At 33.7% G+C, this 22,271-nt stretch overlaps 1 protein-coding gene across 5 annotated transcripts in view; it reads right to left on the minus strand.

The window, feature by feature from the left end:
- Positions 1 to 507: 507 nt before the first annotated feature.
- The window catches only part of LOC128156170 (CCR4-NOT transcription complex subunit 11-like), a 104,336-nt gene continuing 82,572 nt past the window's right edge, over positions 508 to 22,271 (minus strand). For 3 of the 5 annotated variants that reach the window (XM_052818217.1, XM_052818209.1, XM_052818226.1), the window contains 3 exons: positions 9,995 to 10,064; positions 7,566 to 7,721; positions 508 to 923 (listed from right to left, as the gene is read on the minus strand). In XM_052818217.1, the coding sequence (XP_052674177.1) occupies positions 792 to 923; positions 7,566 to 7,721; positions 9,995 to 10,064 (358 nt within the window). In that variant the 3' untranslated portion in view covers positions 508 to 791. Of the gene's footprint in view, positions 924 to 7,565; positions 7,722 to 9,994; positions 10,065 to 15,183; positions 15,241 to 15,674; positions 15,829 to 22,271 lie in introns of those variants that run through there. The other 2 variants (XR_008239686.1, XR_008239687.1) reach the window with 2 other exon arrangements.

Below are 22,271 nucleotides of genomic sequence, written 5' to 3' on the forward strand. Positions count from 1 at the left end.
CTCACTTGATGAGCTTACAGCTCAGATAATAAAACTAAAGTAATTGAAATGTAATTAATTACATTCATCAAAGTAATTGAAATATAACAAATTGCAATTGAAAAAATCAAATGTAATTGAAAGTATTTAATTACATTTCAAAGTACCGGTACACTGTAAATGACACAAACCCTGTAAAAATTAATACATGTATACATCAAGAGGTTTCAATTAATTGTAATATAATTTTTAAAATTATTTTTGGCATTTCTGGTCGTTCTTGAGAACAAAATTTTTAAAGGCATCCACCCAATTTTCAATGTTTTTTTGCAATTTATATCATCCTCTCTATATTAAAGTCTGGTTTTGGGGCCATAAATCTTATACTCTGTCCTAAGATATCCTAGATTCACATCTGTTTAAATACTTGTTACTTTTAAAGAGCTCGGGAGGTTTAAAAGACGTTCATTCAGCATAAAAAGGTATCCAGAAAAACACTTTTTTTTTTTATTAATTCAAAAAGAACTCTGAAGAGGATTTTTGTTTATTAATCTGTATTCATTAATTGCACACAAAGTGTTACACAGTCATCGTACACATGTTAGGAGGTTTTTAGTATCTCTTCCTTGTCACAATGCATGGACCTGATTCTGATGTCACATGTTGTCTGCACTGAGGATATCCCCCACAATGGGGAACTGTATATTGAACGATGCAGCACATATTCCACAGCCAAGCACATGTATTCTCTGTCCATTTCCTACAATCAATTTTTCGTACATTTACTGGTAAGTCAACCATCGCTTTGCCTGCTATCTGGTGGCTGCTGTCGGTGTATTTTGTGGATCTGCACTGTCCAGTGATTTTAACAGTCTAAATAAACCAGCAGCTTCTCGAATCCGACTGAATTCTATACAAAAGGCTTGCACTTCTATGAAGATATCCTACAGCAAAGAAAAAAACAATACAATTCTCATATCCTAATGGAACTTTCCAGGAAACTTGAGTAATCTTCGTGGTTTATAAAAAGTAATTTGTAGCCAATAATCACATTGCTACAATAAGTTATTAGATATTACACTGCAATGAATATTTAATTTTGTGGATCAACTCAACAACAAAGGGTGATTTTGCTTCGTTAAATCCATTAAGTTTACAACATGTAATAAAGTCATGGGGAATGAAAATGACTTTCCTGTAAGCGTCAGTTCATTATAAGTGTGTTTGCTTGCCCATGTCTTATTGCATTGATAAAACCACAGTCGCATGAATAATCTAAACAAATATTCTATCAGTCAGGCAGGCTAGTAACCAGCTACTAACTATTAATTGACATTAATTAGCTGCAAGTCTGTAGCTCCCTATCTGAAAAAACTTGAATGGACAAAAACTCTCAAACTGAGCCTTTGAATTACTAGCACACAATTTCAAAGGTTAATCAGTCCAAAACTTGTGCAAGTTTTTGTGCCCCATAACTTTGTGACTCTTTTCCCCGTAAAGAACTGTCGCTCCCAGGTCATCCATCAAATTTTTTTCAGACCGGGAGCTACAGACCTGCAGCTACTAACATATGAATTTGTCAAACTAAATCAAAGTACTGAGAGTATTGAAAGACGGGGTCTTGAAAGTTTGAATTTGTAATTGTCTTGGATTTCCTCGAATATGCTTCCAAAATTTATGAGTTTGAATTAGTTGCTACAATCTATGTTAATTCGGCTTTTTTGCAATTGTCTGATACTTTGTCTAAATTTTACTCAATCCCGGCCTTCATAATTGTAGAAAATTGACACAACCGTATACTATGTAAAATAAGACCCCAAGGAAATTTTTTAAAACTTACTACAATCACACAACTATATCAAAGTAGATAATTTTAATCATTTGATTTATTCAATTTTGTGATCCAAGGGAAAATCCACAAGACGGACGGTATCCGTAATAAAAGTTTTATGAAAACCCCAAAAAATCTAAAACTGCTGAATTAACAAACAAGGGGAACATTTGTATACCGATAACAAACACAAGCACCTAACGTAAGAAATTTTTTTTTACAGTAAGATTCCAAGAACTTTGACAATAAAAAGATTTGTCACGGTCGCCATTTTGATTTTTAAGACCGACTTATCTGACACGATTTTCTTCATTTGCGATTCATGCAAAATTAATTGGTAAAAATAAATCTGTTCGCCACTTACTACTTTTTTTGTGTAAACTCGTACATCACCTACACGAATTACGATACAACCGTTCCTTTCATTAACAAGAGGCCAATTGGCCTTAACGGTCACCTGAGTAGCATATACTGTAAACGTGGTTATATTGACGAGTTCAAAATTTGACGATTTTTCAGTAAGAGACAATTGGCGAGTTTTAATTTTGACGAATTTTTGAATAAGAGTAAGATTTATCTATTTTTGAATTCTTATAATGCCAGGGTTAGAGTTATCTTTCTTGCGAACTCGGTATTAATAAAAGTTAACTTTGATTGAAACAAAGTTTGTACAGATTTGATGGAATAAAATTGTTCTTTGTATTTTGTTTTTATTCACTATACGATATTGCCTGAGGTAATAAAGTAGGTCAAACACGGCATGATAATTACGCACGAAGTTATTATAGAATGTTGTGACGATTGAGTGATAATTGCATTTAAAACATGCTTGTTTAGATTTTCTGGGTTTTTTAAATACTAATTTCGTGTTTTTATAGCTATTTACATAAATGAATCATTAACTTTGATCAAGTCCTAACGGGATAATGCCGATAAAAAATTCTGGTATTAATACGCTCTATATATGATGTGAAGTTTGGCGAGTGGAAATTTTGACGAGAAAATAAAAATCGCCAACATAGTCAAAATTAACACATCGTCAAAATTTCCACGTTTACAGTATCCAATACACAAACTTGTCATGGAGTCTCATATATGCATCTTATTAATTAGGTTTCATACTGGAGTAGAAAAATTATAAATTTGTAATGACGACCACATTTAATTAAAAAAGAACTGTGAAACCTATAAATCTGGTCTACAAAATCATGGATTCAGTTTTCCTTTCAGGTGTGTGGGAGTAAAGAAGATAATTTTTTAAAGTTATATGCATTAACATCTATACATCCATTTTAGCCCTGCCCTAGAGTCAAAACCCAAACCCAAGGGGACATGAAAATTAAAATTTCAGTAGAGGACTTCTTGGTAAACATAATTATTAGTCATTTTTTTTTATACACTGGCAGATGTGTGAGAATAGAGAAGATTTTTAAACATTATATACATTAATTAACAATTAATTAATTAACACTATATTGCCCCCCCCCCCCCCTCATGTCCTGAACCCCTGACCCAGGGGCCATGAATTTCACAATTTAGGTAAAGGAGATTGTGGATATCATAACCATGTATTCAGTTTTTTGCCCACATGTGTGGGAGTAGATCGAGAAGATTTTTTAAGATTTAAAACATTATTACTATATGGCCATATTGGCCCCACCCTACAGCCTGAACACCTAACAAAGGGGTCATGAATTTCACAATTTTGGTAGAGGGCCTCATGGACATCACGACCATGCATTCAGTTTTTAACAAAAAAGAAGATTTTCTAAGATTTAATACATTTTTACTATTTGGCCATATTGGCCCCACCCTACAGCCTGAACACCTAACAAAGGGGTCATGAATTTCACAATTTTGGTAGAGGGCCTCATGGACATCACGACCATGCATTTAGTTTTTAACAAAAAAGAAGATTTTCTAAGATTTAATACATTTTTACTATTTGGCCATATTGGCCCCACCCTAGAGCCTGAACCCCTGACCCAGGGGCCATAAATTTCACAACATTGGTAGAGGGCCTCATGGACATTATAATCATGTCTTTAGTGTTTAACAAATATATATGAGAGTAGAGAAGAAGATTTTCTAAGATTTAATACATTTTTACTATATGGCCATATTGGCCCCACCCTAGAGCCTGAACCCCTGACCGAGGGGTCATAAATTTCATAATTTACGTTGAGGGCTTCATGGACATCATAACCATGCATTTAGTTTTTAACAAATATATATAACAGTAGAGAAGAAGATTTTCTAAGATTTAATACATTTTTACTATATGGTCATATTGGCCCAACCTTAGAGCCTGAACCCCTGACCCAGGGGTCATGAATTTCACAATTAAGGTAGAGGGCTTCATGGACATCATAATCATGCATTTAGTTTAAAAAATATATATATATAGTAGTAGAGAAGAAGATTTTCTAAGATTTAATATATTTTTACTATATGGCCATATTGGCCCCACCCTAGAGCCAGAACCCCTGACCCAGGGGCCATAAATTTCACAATATTGGTAGAGGGCCTCATGGACATTATAACCATGCAACCAGTTTTTTCCTCACATGCATGGGAGTAGAGAAGATTTTTGAAAATTTGGCTTTTTTTGCATATTTGGCCCCGCCTGTGGCACCCCAGGGCCATAGTAACGATTGGCCTGATAGTTTTCAAGAAGAAGTTAAAAATGTAAAATTGTTAACGCACGACGACGGACGAAGACCAATAGCAATATCATGAAAATCATACTCCGAAAATCAGAGACATAAATAACAGAGATTGTCAACTCCGCCATTAGCGTGTAAATGTCACGGGACCAACCTTATTTGAGAACTACAAGTGCAACATCCATCTTGTATAAGTCATTAAATTTGAACCTGATAGTGAACATGAACCTGTAAATATTTTATGCATGTTTTATTTATGAAATATTTACAAAAACTCTTTATTTAGTTTTTAAATTACTTTTTTTTTTAACTTATTCACTTTTCAAAAAATAATGGTAATGCATTACTTTACTCATGTAATGGTAATGTAATGCATTACTTCAAGAAAATTTAGTAATGGTAATGGTAATTTAATGCACTAATTCATAAAGTAATGCCAACGTAATGCATTATTTTACAATGTAATTCACCCCATGCTGGAAAACATGAACATTAACATTTAACTTGGATCTTCAATTGATAAGATTGTACATATTATATGACGTATTAGTCTCCAAAATGTATATTCTATTATAGATTTGCTTCTAATGCATTGTTTGAAATTTAAATTCAGTTTAATCAACTAAAGCGCCAACGAACGAAAAGGCAAATTCAGAGTTGTTTTTATTTTCTTTGTACAAAATCCCTTTAGAGATGAACAGCAGTCATACCACAAGTAGACTGGAAGCCAATGAAACACCTATTTAATTTGTAAAACATCTGTGTATAACCCGTCCCGATTTTAAACTTGGCTTGCGCATGAATCTTGGTAGTATTAAGGTGAAAGATTGTCAAAATAAAATTCAACTTTTCAAAAATGGCACATTGCGTTTGGGAACTTTAATTTCGATTCCACCATCAACCTCTTCTATTGATTAATGAGCTCGTACAAAAACTTAATTGTCAACGGCGCTGTGCATTCAGTTACGTAACTCATTCCACATTTGAACCAGAGCAAGAATATTTTGATCTATGAAACTATTTGTTTAATTTCTAAATAAAATTGTGTTTATACACAGAGGACTTAAACATATTTAATGCGTATTTTTATAATACCTACATATTTACTGAAATGCATGAAAACTTTCTGCACTATTTTCTTACGCGTAGACTCAATTGTGTTCTACGCATGCCTTCCGGTTTGAGACTTCAGCTGACAGTAAAGTGAGTAAACCAATAGACGGGGTCACGTGACCCCGTCTAAAAATTGTATGTATAAAGGACTATATATGATATGAGTAAAATTTTGACCCCATAATTGCCATTTTTAAAGTGTTTTAGGTACATTAAATTGTTATGTTATTTTTAAGAAGAGTTGATGTTTTAAGATATATTTTTCACCTATTTATTTATTTGCACTCACTGGCAGTTTGACATCAGAAGTTATGTTATCTTTATAATTCAATTAAAATCAGTTTAATAACAATAATCATTCAAAATTAATTTATTTTAATATATTTACATCTACCACGTAATATTCCCTCTATTTCTTACAGAAACTCGTAGATAATTCATAGCTCTATAGAAACAGCCAGACTGATATCTACACACTCCGTTTATCAATTGGTTGAAATCTACAGTGGCTGAAAGTGACAAGAAACTTACAGGTTTCTAACTAAGCCGGAAAACATGAACTTTAACATTTAACTTGGTTCTTCAATCGATAAGATTGTATAATATATTATATGATGTATAAGTCTTCCAAAATGTATAATCTATTATAGATTTTGCTTACAATGCATTGTTTAAAATTTAAATTAAGTTTAATCAACTAAAGAGCCAACAAACGAGAAGGCAAATTCAGAGTTGTTTTTATTTTTTTTGTACAAAATCCCTTTAGAGACGAAAAGCAGTCATACCGCAAGTAGACTGGAAGCCAATGAAACACCTATTTAATTTGTAACACCTGTGTATAACCCGTCCCGATTTTAACTTCGGCTTGCACATGAAGTTTGGTAGTATTTTCTTACGAGTAGACTCAATTCATGTGTTCTACGCGTGCCTTCCGGTTTGAGACTTCAGCTGACAGTAAACCAATAGACCCCATCTAAAAACTTCACATGTATATCAGTAAAAAGGAAGCAAATAATTACAGTTAAATGATGTTCATTTTTAGGGGTTGATTTTTGGCCCTTAACATATATACCGTTGTCATATAATATTTTGAAATCTGCAATATATTGAACCCGGGTTCAAAATATTGCTGCGATATATTGAACCCCCCCCCCCCCTAAATAAAATAGTGAGCCATAATATTTTGAACCCCCTCTCCAAAAGCAATAAAAAATAGAGGGGGTTTCAAAATATCGCAGCCATAATATTTTGAACCCCCTCTCCAAAGGGAATTGGAAACCGTAGGGGGTTCAATATATCGCAGCCATAATATTTTGAACCCCCTCTCCAATAGCAATAAAAAATAGAGGGGGGTACAAAATATCGCTGCCATATTTTGTACCCCCTCTACAAAGGGAATTGGAAACAGTAGGGGGTTCAATATATCGCGGACATAATATTTTGAACCCCCTCTCCAATAGTGATAAAAAATAGAGGGGGGTTCAAAATATCGCGGCTATAATATTTTGAACCCCCTCTCCAAAGGGAATTGGAAACAGTAGGGGGTTCAATATATCACAGCCATAATATTTTGAACCCCCTCTCCAAGAGCAATAAAAAATAGAGGGGGGTTCAAAATATCGCGGCCATATTATTATGAAACCCCTCTCCAAGGAGATTTGGAAACAGTAGGGGGTTCAATATATCGCGGCCATAATATTTTGAACCCCTCTCCAAGAGCAATGAAAATTCGAAGGGGTTTCAAAATATCGCTGCCATAATATTTTGAACCCGGGGTTCAATATATCGCAGCTATATTTTGAACCCGGGTTCAATATTTCGCAGTTTTGAAATATTATATGACACCTGTCCTCAAACCTGACACTATAGTTTGTTCCTGCATAATGTAATTGTTCTTCAAATTGATATTTTCATTGTTAACCCAGAAAAATAATTATTTTCTACATTGAAAAAAGAGGAACAACATAACACCTTACCTTAACATCAATTATTTTGTTTCTGATCAGAGACTGCAGAAAGACGCACACTAAGCGAACAAGGCGATTCTGTAAATATCTGTCACGGATGGTTTCACAGGTTGAGATACAGTTTGAGATGTACAGATGGATGAATTCAGAGGGCAGCTCTACAGCCTGGAACAAACAAAAACCTCATCTGAGAATTGCATACTTGCCAACTGACCCGATTTCGTCGGGTCACACCCGATTTTTCAACCCTTCACCCGATTATTTTTTATGACCCGGCGGGTCATGCTTTTCACCCGATTTTTGTCGAACAATCCGAAAATCTCCCGATTTCCGGATTTGGTTCGTAAATTACGTTGCGCGTTTGACTTCCAGTTATCAACCCAAGCTAAGCTTGGATTTACATAACGCGTAAACAATGCCGATGGCTTTAATAGACACATTATTTAATAAGTGTAATTATTATCGTGAGTTGTTTTGACTAAGCGAAGGTTTAAATCATTAAGTTTGATGGCTTCCAATAAGAAAAGGTCTTCATCGGGGCCAACGGAATCAAAACCAACAAAAAGAAAACGATACTTTTGTCGCTACCTATCAACATATCTGGGAAAATGAATTTCCATAGGTAAAACAAAGTAATCGAGTACAAAACGAGGCTTTTGCGTTCTATGTTACGCACATTTGAATATTGGATTTTGTGCTCAAAATGATCTGACTAAACATTCAAAAACGCTAAGTCATGTATAGAATGCTATTTAATACACAAGTCTTCCAAGTCGCTTACAACTTTCATGACATCATTTACAGAGTTCAAAAGCAAGGTTAATGTAGCAGAAACTCTTTTTGCATTTTTTTTTCAGCTGAACACAACCTACTATTTTCTGTGTCAGATCACTTTACGAAATTCAAAATCAGCAACTGTTAGTTAAAATGCTTCTTTGCAATAAAGTACATGTATTACACATAAGTTTTAACACATATTTCTATTGTATATACCTATGAAATGCATGATAAATATATCGTGAATGTCGTTACGCGCTATGACCAGATTTTTTACTTTCCACATCTGGTCATGACCAGATTTTCACATGTTGGAGGTTGGCAAGTATGGAGAGTTGTTGATGTGGAATGCAAAAGCTTAGTGGCAATTGTCAAAATGTCATAAAAACATTTGCTATTTTGTTATTTTGAATCCTAATGAAACCTGCTAAAGCCTGGAAAATCTATAATTCTAGAATAGTTTTCTTAAACATGAAAGTTGGAAAAGGAACTTGGTACAATATTTCCAAGATCTTTGTATTGTGTTCAATGGTGTAGAAAAACAATTTAAACAATAGGAATTTCAATCCTAGAAACCATCAGTTTCACTTTCAAAAAGATTACATTCGATAATGGTTCTTTACAGCATTTTTCCCTGGCACTGATTTGTGTAAACCATCTAGTGTATCAATTGAACCATGCAGGGATTTTGTAAACCAAAAGACTTTCTGTGTAAAATGGACAAAATTTTATGTAAAGAGTAATGCTATGTTCCCACTATCAAGATTCACAGCATTATTGAAATAGCTGTCTTAATCGTAGTAATTGTATCATATCTCACCATATCAGAGTTCAGTTGTATTAATCAAAGAAAAATTAGGTCTACGATCAGCACAATTTTTGATTGCAATTATTATTGAGTACTTAATTCAATTTTCACAACTTTGAATCCCGTTTGCCTAAGGATGCTTTGTGCTAAGTTTGGTTGAAATTGGCTCAGTAGTTCTGGAGAAGATCTATGTTGAAAATTTTTATGGACGGACGACAGAAAAAATGTGATCAGAAAAGCTCACTTGAGCTAAAATTTCATCTATCATGACCTTGTCGTATCAGAGGTGAACAAATTGCTGAAGAACATATCGACTAAAATCGCCTTGTATCTTGATTTAAAATTATAGAGAAGTTCCATAACCAGTTATGTTTTGTCAATCAAATTGTTTGTATCAGATCACACAAAAGTGGAAACATTTAGGGCAAAATCATAAACAATTTTAATTGACTTCATTCAGAGTTTTTATTTCATTATTAATTGGTGCCAATTATGTTGGAATAATTGGCAATACATGTGCAATGGAAGTCCAACTACTGTTAACAGTGGTAGATGGGATCAATAGGAATGAGTCTATAAAGAGCAGCAAATTGAGGTCATTTAATCTTGATCAAAACAGTTCATTAATTGATTGTGCAAACTGTCGGATGCGAATGATTTTATTTTACCTGTGCAGCATTTACTTTTTCATTGAACCATGCAGAATTTAAATTTAATCCTTTAAATGTTTTGTGTGAACATTTTCTGTGTGTTTAATAATTGAGCATGTAACACACTTAATTCATATGTTGTGTATGTACTGATGTTGCATCATACATTTAGCCGGTATGTATGTTATAAGGCGTGTACTTACTGTTGTGAGTCTGTTGACCACCTCCATAGAGTGAAGAGACATCTCCATGTTAACCAAAACAGAAAAATACCTGTCGGAAAACAAAACGCTAGTGAGTTGTATTTATGATAAATGATACCAGTACAACATTGTACACATGTTGTACACTGTAAATGTACTTTTTAATGACCTGTCCAAGGAAAGCTATTAATACTGTAATGCTAAACACCACTCATAAATAGGCACCATCACATGCATTTAATCGCTTTCATTTTGTCAACCGTCACTTCCGGTCCTCACCAGAAGGGTTAAAACAAATCAAGCTGTTTGAACTGTTTTCCTTCGACAATTTTAGTACAATTGATAAACAATAAAGTACAAGTGTCTAATGTTCAAGAAACTAACTTTTTATTTTCACTGAGCATTTCCGTGTGTCCATTTCCTGTCAAGAGACAAAAAAAACAATGACTCCACGAGATCTAAAAAACAGTGATGACTTGAACAACCAAACTTTGTGGGATGATAGCCCTAAGCATGTATCCAGGTTTACATTCTTTTGTTTGAATCGTCGTCAATTCCGGTCGTCACCGGAAGCACTTAAAATAATTTCTCCTTTTTTTTATACATGGAATGAATACAGGTACTGTGGAATCATTAGATTTCGTGGTGGCTCAATTTTCGTGGAATTCGTGGGTACCTCTCATCCACGAATTAACATCCTCGACAAATAGTTAAATTAGGGTAATAAAGTCATACTTCCTTTGTAGGTTTAATAGAATACACGAAATTACGTCCCCACGAACTTGTGAAATTTAAGCAATCCACGAAAATTGGCCCCCACGAAATTTAATGATTCCACAGTATATCATTACACGATCTTATATATGTTAAATAAGCAAACATATTCTACTTCCGGTGAGGTATATCAAATATCTTAGGTACCTATCCTTTTTACAAATTTGATACCCGCGAGATTTTAGTCACTGTATGTGATTGAGACACGAACATTTATGAATAATAAACAATTGATTGAAGATGTGTTTAACGGGTTTCTTTTGTCAACCGTCACTTCCGGTACTCACGAGAAGAGTTCATACAATTTGTGTTTTTAACAAGTTTAACCGATTGTCTTTGGTGATTCATCTAGGATAATAAACAGTAATGTACACTAGGCAAATGTATAAAAAAAACCTAGCTTTTATTTTCATTAATCACAACCGTTCGTCCGTTTCTGGTCTCGAGACAAAGTCAAAGGCCTGAAGGGCCTAAGAATCGACTCGCTGTGAACATGTTGTCAATATTTTGATGTATTTGTTTTTATTACATTGTTAGTAATACATAAAAAAAATTCTGTCTTTTGTAAATAAATTAAACATAGGTGAACAACAGCGCTCATTGTGGCAGACATCATCTTTATGAGACCAGCTTTAAAAATTATCATATTGAATTATATGATAATATTTTGATATCCTTTTTATTCAAAAAATTACCTTTCACGATTCATGAGTTTTTAAAAATCTTTGATATGTTGTAGCCAGTGATAATAAGAAACTTCTATACTTAATTCATGATTATTTCAAATTCTGCGTGTTAAAAGCAGAAAAGGGTCAATAAATGTCTGATTCCTGAATCATCAACTCGTCTCAGTACTTTCAGTACTTTGATTCAACACGTTTGTCAATGATAGACTGGCAATACCTGCCAGACTGGCAATGCATAATATCGTAGGATAGAGACAAACGACCAGTATTTTTCAATGACAAAGAAATAAGAGCTATTTGCATTATATCGCACATTATCAATTCACGCTTGTGCTCAAAATCTTCTCCAAGAGATCCGATGACAGCAAGGGTCTTCTCGCTTCGCAAGATGGGTTATTCTAAAAATAGATTTTATGTTTAATATGGAAAAGGTTTTCCCCGTGTTAAGTTGTCGAATTCATGGGCGGCGATTGAACAAAAACTACTTTGATTTGTTATATTTTTTACACATCAAGAAAAACGTTAAAAATATATGTGTAAAAAAAGATAAGATTGTTTAACCATTTCAAATTGACAATCACGATAACAAAAGTATTGCATGCACTATTTTTATTAGGGCATGAATAATGTAGTGCAAAATATTTGCAGAAACGGTTATGATAACAAGAACTCGCTCGCTTCGCGAGCCGACTCAAAAACCTAGTTTCACCAGAATCTCAGATTTGGCTGAGAGTATTGATATTACATCGTATCGTATAAAACAAAATCGGACAGAAGACCTACTCGAAACGAGATCAAGTTATTTTTATTTTTTTTCCCCACAAATTTTGTGCACGCGATTTCTCGAAAACCATTCCACCGATTTCAGCCAATTTTTCACAGATGATAAAACTTCATATATTTTTGATATTTTTCCTGTCGTCACTTCCGGTACCGACGTATCGGCTGTTTTGTACATTTTTATGACCTATTTTGTGCAGAGGTGATCTCGGAAACTATTAAAGATATGGCTATGAAATTTTCAGGATATGTAGACTATAGCTTGAAATTGGGCCCTATTAAATTTTATGTCAACCGCGCTATTTCTTGGAGCTCACCCAGGCATGAAATTTTTCCGTCTTTTTAGTCAGGCAGAATATCTCCAAGATGACTGAATAGAATTGCCTGAAATTTTAAGGAATAATAGATTGTGATTGTATCCTCAAGCCTTTTTTGTCATTTCTTTAGAAATTCATTTCCGGTTGTCCGTTTCCTGTCCCACCACAAAAAAACTTGTTTCCTCAAGATCACAGAAACGATTAAGACTTGAACATCCAAACTTTGTAGGATGATAGAACAATGTCTGGAAGTGTGTTTCAATTATTTTGTTTTGTTCGTCGTAACTTCTGGTCGTCACTGGAAGTAATCAAAAAATTATTTTTTACGTCTTTAAGTTATTTTACATAGAATTAATATATTAGTATAAATATTTACGTATGCCATTTATGCGATGTTGAATAAACAAGAAAAATTCTGCTTCCAGTGAGATCTCAATTATCTCAGGTAGTTTTTTTAAACAAATGTTTTACACGCAAGATCTTAGAAAGTGGAAGTGATCAAGACACAAAACTTACATGGAGGATAGACATTTAATAAAAATTTCGTTTGATTGTTCTCATTTTGTAAACTGTCACTTCCAGTCCTCAGCGGAAAGGTTCAAACAAATCAAGTTGTTTGAAAGTTTGACAGTTTTAATTAGAATTTTAGTAAAATTAATCAAAGGCCTGAAGGGCCACAATGGTGTCGAGTTAAAGTTAATTTGAAGAATAAAAACCTAATTAATTTTTTTTTAAAGTCAAAATAATCTCCACTATTACAAAAAAGCATATATATTTTTATTTGTCTTATTTATGGTTCTCCTTCATTGATCAAATGTACACTTAGGTACTGTAGATTAAAAAAAAATCCTTAAAACAAAGTTTGATTCTGTCACTCTTAGTAATGTGTGTACTTAACATGAGACCAACTTTTCTTGTTGTTTGCTGGAGATTAATTTTATAACAAGTGAAAAGCTGTCAATGTGACAGCAAACCGGGTTTTCTTTTATGTGAACTGTATCCATAATCCATGTCAACCCGTATCCAGAGAAATGGAGTACCCTATATGCAATATTTTGCCAAAAAATGCCTAAGTTCAAAAGCTGGTATTTTTTTCATAAATTATCGGAAATCATAATCCTAGCAATATGCACACCTCTGATATATGTACAATTGATCTGCTAAAGAACAACTTCCTATCTTGAAAACTGTAGGAGGAGTTATCCGTACAATGAGGGTACCCTATATGCAATATTTTGCCAAAAAATGACTAAGTTCAAAAGCTGGTATTTTTTTCATGAATTATCGGAAATCAAAATCCTAACAATATGCACACCTCTGATATATGTACAATTGATCTGCAAACGAACAACTTCCTATCTTGAACACTGTAGGAGGAGTTATCCGTACAATGAAGGTACCCTATATGCAATATTTTGCCAAAAAATGACTAAGTTCAAAAGCTGGTATTTTTTTCATAAATTATCGGAAATCAAAATCCTAGCAATATGCACACCTCTGATATATGTACAATTGATCTGCAAACGAACAACATCCTATCTTGAAAACTGTATGAGGTGTTATCCGTACAATGAGGGTATCCTCTTGGCAGCTGCCCGCCCGCCCGCCATTTTCACCATTTTAATAACCAGATTTTTCCGTTGGAAAACCCGGTTAAAAATTGCGTTGGGCGGTCAATTTAACAGAAATGAAATTCAATATAGATTTTACACAGTCAACTAAAATAATATAAATATTAAAATTAAGTGTGATTTCTTTTAATATTTTCAAACATCATTCTGATTTGGTTATTGACCATTTATTTACAGTAGAAATTGGTATCAATTGTAATTACTTTTTAAAAACAAATATAATATAAAAGACAAATACATTTGTCAACTTTCAAAAAAAAAAATAAAATGTTTTTTATCATTTAAAGTAGATCCAGTGTTCTGTGATGTCACACTATTTTTGTTAAACTTTGAATTCTTTAAAAATTGTGCAAGGTAGTTATATTTATTTTATTCTATATATTGTACATTGTATACTGCTGATAAACACACTGTCTCTTATTATCAATTTGATTTAAAATTCACAAGGGTCCAAATGACTTGGGTTGAAAAGATCAGGGGTAGATAAAAGAAAGCACCCATTCACGTTGTTTACAAAGTGAAAGTAGTTCACTTGTTGGTTTAAAATAACTTTTGGTTGTAGATATACTTATCGCTCGATGTATGAAGTTTTGTTTCTAAAAGATCAAACATTTGTGCATTGTCAATATTCAATATGGATACAAAATAATCTGTTTTGCAGGCTGGTATATTTCATAACCAAATTGAGTTTGTAGGCCTAACTATCGCATGTGTCTCCATGCAAGTGTATTCATCCGCTGAAACCCAGACATATTGTTTACAATAAAATATGAACATTTTCAAAGACATCAACCATTTCGTATCTGCCAACTTGTTTTGTTGAGGTACAGTTCTGCTCGAAATTGAAGTATGTCATCTATTTTTTTCTTCAAACATGTAAGAAAACTTTGCACTCATTTGAGTTGTTTGGCTCCTTAAAATTTGCAACTTCCGGACGTACGATCCCTAGATGGCTTTCGTGCTTTGCTCGACGCCATAATAAAAAATAAAGTACAGCTGTCTAATATTTAAGAAATACAAACTTTTATTTTCATTAAGCACTTCCGTTTCTCCGTTTCCTGTCGAGAGACAAAAAACATTGAATCCATGAGATCTCAAAAACGTTAACGACTAGAACAACCAAACTTTGTGGGATGATAGCCCTATATATATATATGAGTTTACATTATTTGTTTCATTCGTCGTAACTTCTGGTTGTCACCGAAAGCACTTACAAAATTATCAATTTTTTAAAATTTATTTTACATGGAATGAATATATCAGTATAAAATCTTGTATATGTTAACTACACAATGTTAAATAAGCAAACTTATTCTACTTCCGGTAAGATATCTCAAATATCTTAGGTGGCTTTCCTTTTAACAAATATGATACCCGGGAGATTTTTTTCACTGTAAGTGGTTGAGAAACAAAACTTTTCTGAATGATAGACAATTGATTGAGGATATGTTTAATGGGTTATAAATTGCAAACCGTCACTTCCGGTACTCACCAGAAGGGTTCAAACAATTCATGTTTTTAACAAAGTGCAGAGACGTTCTTGGGTGTGTCATCTCTCCTGATAAACAGTGATGTACACTAAGCAAATGTCCAAGAAATACCAGCTTTTATTTTCATTATTCACTTCCGTTCGTCCGTTTTCGGTACTGAAACAAAAAAACTAGTTTCAACAAGATCTCAGATTAGGCAGAGAGTATCAATATTTCATCGTATCATATAAAAGAAATTGGACGGAAGACCTACTCGTTACTCGTAACGAGAATCTAGTTAAGGTCTTCCGTTTTCCAACGGAAGACCTTATTGTTTTCGTTCGGTTTCTTTTTCCCTATTATTATTTTTTTTCTTCTTACAAAATTTGTGCAGGCGATTTCTCGTAAATGGCTCATCCGATTTTCATGAAACTTTCAGATCTAATAGATATTAATCCGAACGTAATATACATTTTTTTATTTTGATGACGTCATTTCCGTTCTTGAGAAAATGACGTTTTAACGATTTTCAGAGGGTCGGCTTGTCCAGGGATCTCCTCCTAAACGGTAAAAGATATTGAGTTCAAACTTTCAGGGATTGTAGACAAGATATTGTAGATGTGCTATTTGGCATTCATATTTGTCATGCTCAAAAGGCGTTAAAGCTCGCCTGGTCCCGAAAATTGAGACTAAAAAAACGTCGTAATTTTTCATGGTTTTCTTAGTTTATCTCTTTTCTGAAAAATATTTTGTTAACACATATTATGCAAAAAAAGTTTATATTTACAAGACCTTTCATTTGATATCAATAAAAAGGGGCTGGCCTCTCCAATTAAGGGACCAAAGGGCTCTAAAGTATTTCATCTGTAGCCCTTTACTGAGGGATATTTTGTGAACAGTTATAGAAGCAAATATGTTTATCTTACATTTATGCATCCACGCAATGTAATGATTTTATCATGTGTTACGTAATTAGGGGTTTTTAGGGGCCAACATTCCAGAATTCTGATCACCAATATCTCAAAAAGGAAACATATTTTGAAATGCAGTATAAAAGAAAAGATGCTTAGAATGATGTATTAAATCATATGCAATTTTCCAAATTTTGTTAAACGGCCCCTATAAGGAGTTAAGGGATCGGCCCCTAAAATGTTCGTTCCCACATATCTAAAGAACGGTAACGAATTTCTAAACACTTGTTGAACAAAATGTCTTTATAATGAAATGATCTTTCATTTGATACTAAGAAAAAGGGCCTGGTCCCCTAATGTTAGGGACCTAGAGGGCTCTAAAGTCTTTTTCCTATAGTTCTTTACCGAGGGATATTTCGTAATAGATTATAGAAGCAAATATGTTTATCTAACAGTTATGTAGCTTAACAGTATAGTGATTTTCTCATGTGTTACGTAATTAGGGATTTTTGGGGGTCAAAAGTCCAAAACTTTGCTCACCTATATCTCAAAAAGGAAAAATATTTTGAAATGCAGTATAAAAGAAAAGAAGCTCAAAATGATGTACTTAACAACATGCAACCTTAAAATTTTGGTTCAGCGGCCCCAATAAGGAGATAAGGTCCGGCCCCTAAAATATTCTTTCTCAGATATCTCAAGAATAGTAACGAATTTCTAAACAATTGTTAAGCAAATTGTCTATGAAATCAAATGACCTTTCATCTGATACCAATAAAAATGGGCTGGCCCCTAAATGTAGGGACCTTGAGGGCTCTAAAGTCCTTTTCCTATAGCTCTTTACCGAGGGATATTTTGTAATAGATCAAAAAAGCAAATATGTTTATCTTACATTTAAGTAGCCTAATAATAGATTGATTTTGTAATGTGTTACGTAATTAGGTGTTTTTAGGGGTCAAAAGTACAAAACTTTGATCATATATATCTCAAAAAGGATAAATATTTTGAAATGCAGTGTAAAAGAAAAGATGCTCAAAATGATATACTTAACAACATGCAACCTTTAAAATTTGGTTCAGTGGCCCCAATTAGGAGATAAGGGACCGACCCCTTAAACCTTTTTCACAGATATCTCAAGAACGGTGACGAATTTCTAAACACTTGTTGAACAAAGCTCTTACACCTGAAACAAAATAGTATCTGGCCCTTAAAATATAGACCCTCTTTTCCTGTTTAAAATCATGTTTAGCTGTTAAATAGCAAAATCAAGATCCAACATCAATCTCAATTTCTTAAATCAGACGGAAGACCTCCTCGTTGCTCGCAACGAGATCGTGTCTAGTTATTATTCTTTTTTTGTCTTACAAATTTTGTGCAGGCGATTTCTCAGAGATGGTTTGTTCGATTCCATTCAAATTTTTAGAGCTAATGCCTAGTTATCTATATTTTATACTGCTTGGACACTTTTTGAAAATTTACTTTTGGTCGGAGGTTATCGTCAATTTAGGATTTTTGAAATTCAATTTTGTCTGCGATGTTTCTCAAAAATGTGTAAAGATAGAGTGCTGAAATTTTCAGATACGATAGATCTAGCATTTTGCTGGTGTACCACGGTCAAGAATATGTCCGCCGTCACTTCCGGTCGTCGCCGGTTGCAAATTTAAATCAAAGGCCGGAACGGCCACAAAGGCGTCGAGTTTACATTTTTTAAATATAGATTATAAAATTTTATCAATAATTTGAATTTTTGTACTAATAGTCGTATATTTAAAATTACATATTAGAATAAAAAAAAGTAAATGAATTGTGTGCTTTTAAAACAAAAATCAGTATATTTTTTATAAAATAGGTTGTGGTGTGTTTATAATATAATAACTCATCATGGTTACAAAAATCACAGGAGTCGGCAATCTTATCAATAAATATAATACCTAGAGTCAAAATAAGTAAAAACCCTGCCATGAGCTTCGCTCACGAAGTGAGCGTCGTTCGCTCACTTTGTGAGCGAAGCTCATGGCTGGGTTTTTACTTATTTTGACTCTAGGTATTATTTATTGATAAGATTGCCGACTCCTGTGCAAAAATCAAAGAAATTAAATTTCAAAGTTCAAAAATAATTAATTATTTTCTTTCTGCTTCAAACAGTCTTTGAAGAATTTTCAAGGTTCATACATGTAACTTAAATACATTTCCAGTGTGTCCCTAATTATAATAATAAAACATACTTTTATTTATTTCAATTCCAGTTTGAAACAAAATTACCAATGATATGATTGTTTACAAACAAATCCACAACACGTGCTATTTAAAATGCTCGACCAAACCGTACTGCATTATCTTGTTTATTTATTACAACAAAATCACTAGATACGTTTATCGCTTACATTCATTTTGAAGCCCGTGCTCGATAACAAATAAATTTATATTATCAAATTTTATTTCTATCGGGCACGGTCTCCAATTAAAATGTAAGCGATAAACTAAAATAATATTCAGTGAATGTTTACACCTTTTTGTATTCATCCGCCATTTTTGATTAGGCAAATTTATACTTATGGAATGAGTTGTCAATAACCAGGGAGGCAAAGTTGGATTTTTTGTACACAATGTAGTTAAATAAATGGAATAAAAATCTTGTAATATGTTTAATACTTTAAGAAACTTATTTCTTGTGCGCATTAAAAAGGCGGTGCAGAGCATGAATTTTTGGACGATTGCTAATCCAGACGATCGCTAGAAGGCTGCCGAGCATCAGCTCGACGCCCTAAAAATGAAAATTTTCAACTTTTTTGTTTTATATTTTTCCCCAATAAGATGATAGTGACCCTTTTACTGATTCAGAATATGTAATTTGTTTTAAAATCGATCAAGGAATTCTCGAGATATTAAGCATCAAAGTCCTGAAGTGATAATTCGAGTAGCTCAGTCGATAGAGTCGTGGACTTGGCCCAGGCGACCCGTGTTCAAGCCCCGAGGGCCGCAAAAATTTTTCACTTATATTTTGCTTAGATTTTTATTCTATCATTGAATTGATGAGTTTTATCTTATCTGTTTAAAAATCGGATGGAAGAACCACTCGTTGCTCGCAAGTTCTTATTAGGGTCTTCCGTCTTCAGCGGAAGACCCTTCTATTATTGTAATGTTTCTTTTTCAGGTTTTTAGGGTTTTCCGTTTTTCAACGAAAAAACCTTCTGTTATTCTACTGTTTCTTATTAGGGTTTTCCGTTTTTCAACGGAAAACCCTTCTGTTATTCTACTGTTTCTTATTATTATTTTTTTTTTTTATCCGCAAATTTTGTGTAGGCCATTTCTCGTACATTTGTTGTCTGATTGTTATGAAACTTTTAGGGTATGTAGACAATGTTAATATCTCGAGACGTTTTTTTCAAATTTTTAAAATTCACTTCCGGTTATGAGTTATTGCCCTTTAATTGAAAATTGGGGGGTCTTTTGTCCAGAGTTGATCTTGGGAACTACAAAAGATAGTTGCATGAAATTTAGCAGAATTGTTGGTAACATTTTATAGTTTTGCTGCCATGAAAAGTTTGGCAAAATGTTTTTTAGTTTTTAAGCTATTTGCCGGTAAAGTATAAGGTTTTGGGGGGTCTGAAATTTTGTTGTTTTTTGAATAATAACCTTTAAACTAAAAATATTTTGTTAATACATATAGAGCAAAAGTTGTTTAGAATAACGAGAGCTTTCATTTAAAATTAAGAAAAAAGGGCTGGCCCCTATAATTAGGGGTCAGCAGCTCATACACGTATTTTTCTGATAGCAAAAATCATTATCATTTAATGAAAAAAAATGAATTCAGTTATTGTTAATATATTAAATAATGTCATTTGGTATCAAATTAAACAAGTTCTGTGCTATATTTTTTTTCAAATTTCATAAAACAAATATGTGAGAATCGTACATGAACGAGTTAATATGTCTACATAGACACACAAGCGAACAAATGCCACTTTAAGGCCCAGGCATTTACTGCATTACGTTGTGTTGCGTCTTAGATAAATTGTTGTGATTCAATTTCATTTTTTTCATCTATATCATTTATGAATTCAATGAACACACATTATTTAAACGTTCTATGTGCAACTATTTGTCGGGGCGCCCCTGTATGTAACCCCCGCGCGCGCGCCGAATGTAAACAGTAACGAACGGCATTGTAGAAAAGAGAGAGCCGTAATGCAGAAGAGAAGTTGTGTATTCTTTCGGTGTATACATGCATTTTCAATTTACTGTGAAACATATGAACATGCACAGGGAACAATACTACATATTTGTTTAAGGAGGATATTTTTCTCGTGTGAATCGTTTACGAGGAAATTCGGACAGCCATACTTCTGTCGACGATCAGCCGTTGATAAGCTACGAGTAATAAAGGAGAAAAGATGGACATTAAAGTGTGTGATTTATGTGGATGTTACTGAAGAAGGTGAGGCTTTTACTCCTTTTAAAGTTTCTTGTTAACTGGTTAAAATTTAGTATATAGTATAGATGTACATGTAAGTACGTGCACACTGTTAGATGTTTTTGTGATGATGTGGGTGTTTGTTTACTAATGTGTAATTTTTACATGTTTCATGGATGTTTAGACTCGCTCGAGGTTCATGGGGAACTGGAAAGGGTAACTGAATTTATCTATTTAAAAAAATAACAGATTGTGAATTTTCAACTCAAAATTCAAAGCAGGGTCTAATTAGAAACATATCATATATTCTTGTGCAGAAGACTCCAAATGTAGTCATGAATACCCTGTAGACATAACTTCAAGTAAATAAAACTGTATACTTCAGACTTCAGAGTTAAAACATGACTTTAATATCTTTATGATGCCGATCATTGTATCATTAGAGAGGTTTAGCAGACCAACGGGTACCCGGTACATGTACTTCTACATGTAGGTTACAAGTTAGAACTATGCGTACCATTCTACCAGTTCACATAATTTTTCTTGTTTAGCAGTTATGATGTGTACTTAAATTGTCTTTGTTAATGTTTTAAATGTAATTTTTTATTCTCTTTTTTTAATCTGACTACTGGCAGTACTGGCGTGCTAGCAGTTCTCGCCGAGGACCATTTCTCGCTGGTGCACTGTTACATCATATTTTCGTATGTAATTTTATGTGTTGATAAAATGACGTAACAATGCACTGGTGAGAAATGGTACTCGGCAAGAACTGATCGCACGCCAATATTGATTAATTACAGACAAAAACTGAAGGTAACGAGTGTTATTTTTTATTGAACAACATTGTTTAAAATAATTCTTTATATATGTGACGATCAGACCGGTTTGAATACCAGTGCCAGATAGCTCAGTTGGTAGAGCACCTGACTAGAGATTCAGGGGGCCCAGGTTCAAATCCCGGTTTGGTCCTTCATTATTTCTCCCATCCTGTTACAATATTGGTGTTGTGACCAACCCCTGCAACTAACAGGTTAACTCGATCCTGCCAGGGGTGATCTTCGAGGGTGAAGATCAATTAAGGGGGGAGGAATGTGACGGTCAGACTGGTTTGAATACCGGTGCCAGATACATGTAGCTCAGTTGGTAGAGCACTTGACTAGAGATTCAGAGGACCAGGTTCGAATCCCAGTTTGTTCCATCGTTATTTCTCCCATCTTTTACATATACATGTATATCAGATATGTGACAGATGATTAAGGGTCATCACATGTTTTGCAAGATGCAATAAGTGTTAAAAA

Source organism: Crassostrea angulata, chromosome 1, assembly GCF_025612915.1.
Source record: "Crassostrea angulata isolate pt1a10 chromosome 1, ASM2561291v2, whole genome shotgun sequence".
NCBI lineage: Eukaryota > Metazoa > Mollusca > Bivalvia > Ostreida > Ostreidae > Magallana > Magallana angulata.